The following is a 2291-nucleotide window of genomic DNA, read 5'->3' as shown; positions in this document are numbered from 1 at the left end:
ACCCTATTCGCAAGGTTGATTACAATAAACTGGCAATAAGTGTGGACGTAGAGGAATTATATAGCATTCTAAACTGTGATCATGGTAATGAGGCAAACAATGTAGAGGACGCGTATCTGTACCTTTGTAATGCAATCAAGAACTCCTGCATCAAATCGCGCAAACGAAAATCTCGACCGTGGTTTGATAAAGAATGCTTTGAATTAAAGGTTAAAACGCGACGTTCATACGCTCGAATAAAGAAAAACAACAGTGAGAAACTGTTAGCTATTAATTCACAACTTGTAGCAGAATTCCAGCGCCTCAAGAGAAAGAAAAAACATAAATATCAGGAGGAGCAAATAATACGGATGATTGAAAAGGCTGAAGCCAGTATCAGCGAATTCTGGTCACTTTGGAGAACTAGAAAAACAAGGTCAGGTGGATCCCAGGTGTCCCCTGAAATGTGGTTTGATCACTTTAGTGCCTTATTGCATACTGACAATTTACCGATGTTGCCTTACTACGCAAATGTAGAGACAGATGATGATCCTTTTTCGTGGCCCATTGATGAGTCCGAAGTTTTAATTGCATTTGGTAGGGGGAAAGCGGGTAAAGCGGCCGGGCCGGACGGCATCACCTATGATGTTTTGAAAAACTGTAGTGAGATCTTAGTAACTCCAATAACTCAAATTTTAAACTTTTGTTTTCTAAACAGTTTTTGCCCATCTGAATGGCTGATTGGCTACTTGTTGCCAATATATAAGGACAAAAGATCGTTGTCACACCCAGACTCATACAGGGGTATTGCATTATCATTGTGTGTTCTAAAATGTTATACGTATATACTAAGTAAACGTATATTAAACTGGGCAGAAACTCAAGGGATACTGCCTGCGCAACAGCATGGCTTCCGAAGCAAACTATCCACTGAAACCACTGTCAAAGAGCTTAATATGCTAATAAGTAACACCTTAACTATTCCCAAATGCCCACTCTATGTGGCGTTTGTGGATTTTAAAAAGGCATTTGACAGCGTGGACAGGGGTAGGTTGCTTCGGAAGCTTTGTGAACTAGGATTGCATCCCAAGATTATGAAAGCGTTGTGGTCTCTACTGAGAGAGAATTACATTAAAATTTTAACAAATAATGTATTGAGTGAAGCAGTCGCACAGAGCATTGGCCTGGCCCAAGGTGAATGCCTATCACCCCTCGTGTGTTGAAGCTCCGGGCAACATCACTACTCTACTGTATGCTGATGATCTTGCCATATGTACGAGAGAAGTTGATCTGTTGCAAAAATCTATTAATTTGCTATCTAATTACTGCGAGAGCAATGGACTGACAATTAATATCAGTAAAACCACCCCATTATTCTACTGTCATCATATTCATATATGTAGGACTGGTGACTGTCCTTGTAAAATGCAATATGTGAGGGTTATATAATCCTAATCTGGCTTATGCCGTCCTGTATATTGTATATACAACCAGATTACAACAGTGTAATTACTATACTGGAACAGCTTCAAACGCCGGGAACCAGCGTAGATTTTTAAACCAATTTCTAAATACGCCATTTTGGAATTCATCCGAATTATGACTGTAAACACACGCATTTACAGGGTGTTTTGATTCAAAATAGTACGTATACAGGTATGTATATCATGTCTTTCTCTAAAATTTTAGACTTATATTAACTCTAATGCTTTAAAAAACATTAACGTTCAGTCAACCTAGGCCTATAGACCAAGGCCCCCGGCATATTGAATTTACCTTGAATTTACCTTGAACCATAGGACTTGAGAACTTAGCTCATTTGTCCCTCCATCGTCATTCGTACAAACTCTTCAGTTACGTACGGGCGAAACTTAAATTGGTGGTCAGACCAATATTTTGAAATACCCGATTTCAACTGATGGACAGTAGTAGAATCAACCACCCAACTGGGCAGGGCATTCCAATCATCAATTACTCTAACTGCATAAGAGTTTTTTTCTAATATTAAGCCTAAAACGAGGTTTACTTAATTTATATTTATGACCCCGGGTTTGCTTATATTCAAACTTCTGAAAGAGCTTCACTTCATCAATATTTTCTAATCTATTAACAATCTTAAATGTCTGTAAAACATCAGCCCTCTTCTTCCTAAATATCAGAGTAGGCAATTCCAAGGTCCTTAACCTCTCTTCATAACTCATGTCCCTAATTTCAGATACTAGTCTAGTAGAACGTTGCTGAACTTTATCTAAGCGGTCCTTGTCCTTTTGGTACAGAGGTATCCAAACACTACCACCATATTCCATAATAGG

The 2291-nt window shown here is 38.7% G+C and overlaps 1 protein-coding gene across 1 annotated transcript in view; it reads left to right on the top strand.

Moving 5' to 3' along the window:
- Nucleotides 1-1173, top strand: part of LOC117106482 — a gene marked incomplete at its 3' end in the record, with an annotated part of 3351 nt that extends 2178 nt beyond the window's left edge. The window contains exon 2 of the mRNA XM_033247840.1: nt 15-1173. Coding sequence (XP_033103731.1) covers nt 15-1173 — 1159 coding nt within the window. The remainder of the gene's footprint in view (nt 1-14) is intronic.
- Nucleotides 1174-2291: the final 1118 nt, after the last annotated feature.

This window comes from Anneissia japonica, unplaced genomic scaffold, assembly GCF_011630105.1.
Source record: "Anneissia japonica isolate Jap-2015-1 unplaced genomic scaffold, ASM1163010v1 scaffold48538_len14207_cov102, whole genome shotgun sequence".
NCBI classification, from domain to species: domain Eukaryota; kingdom Metazoa; phylum Echinodermata; class Crinoidea; order Comatulida; family Comatulidae; genus Anneissia; species Anneissia japonica.
This window is presented reverse-complemented; position numbering and strand designations above follow the sequence as displayed.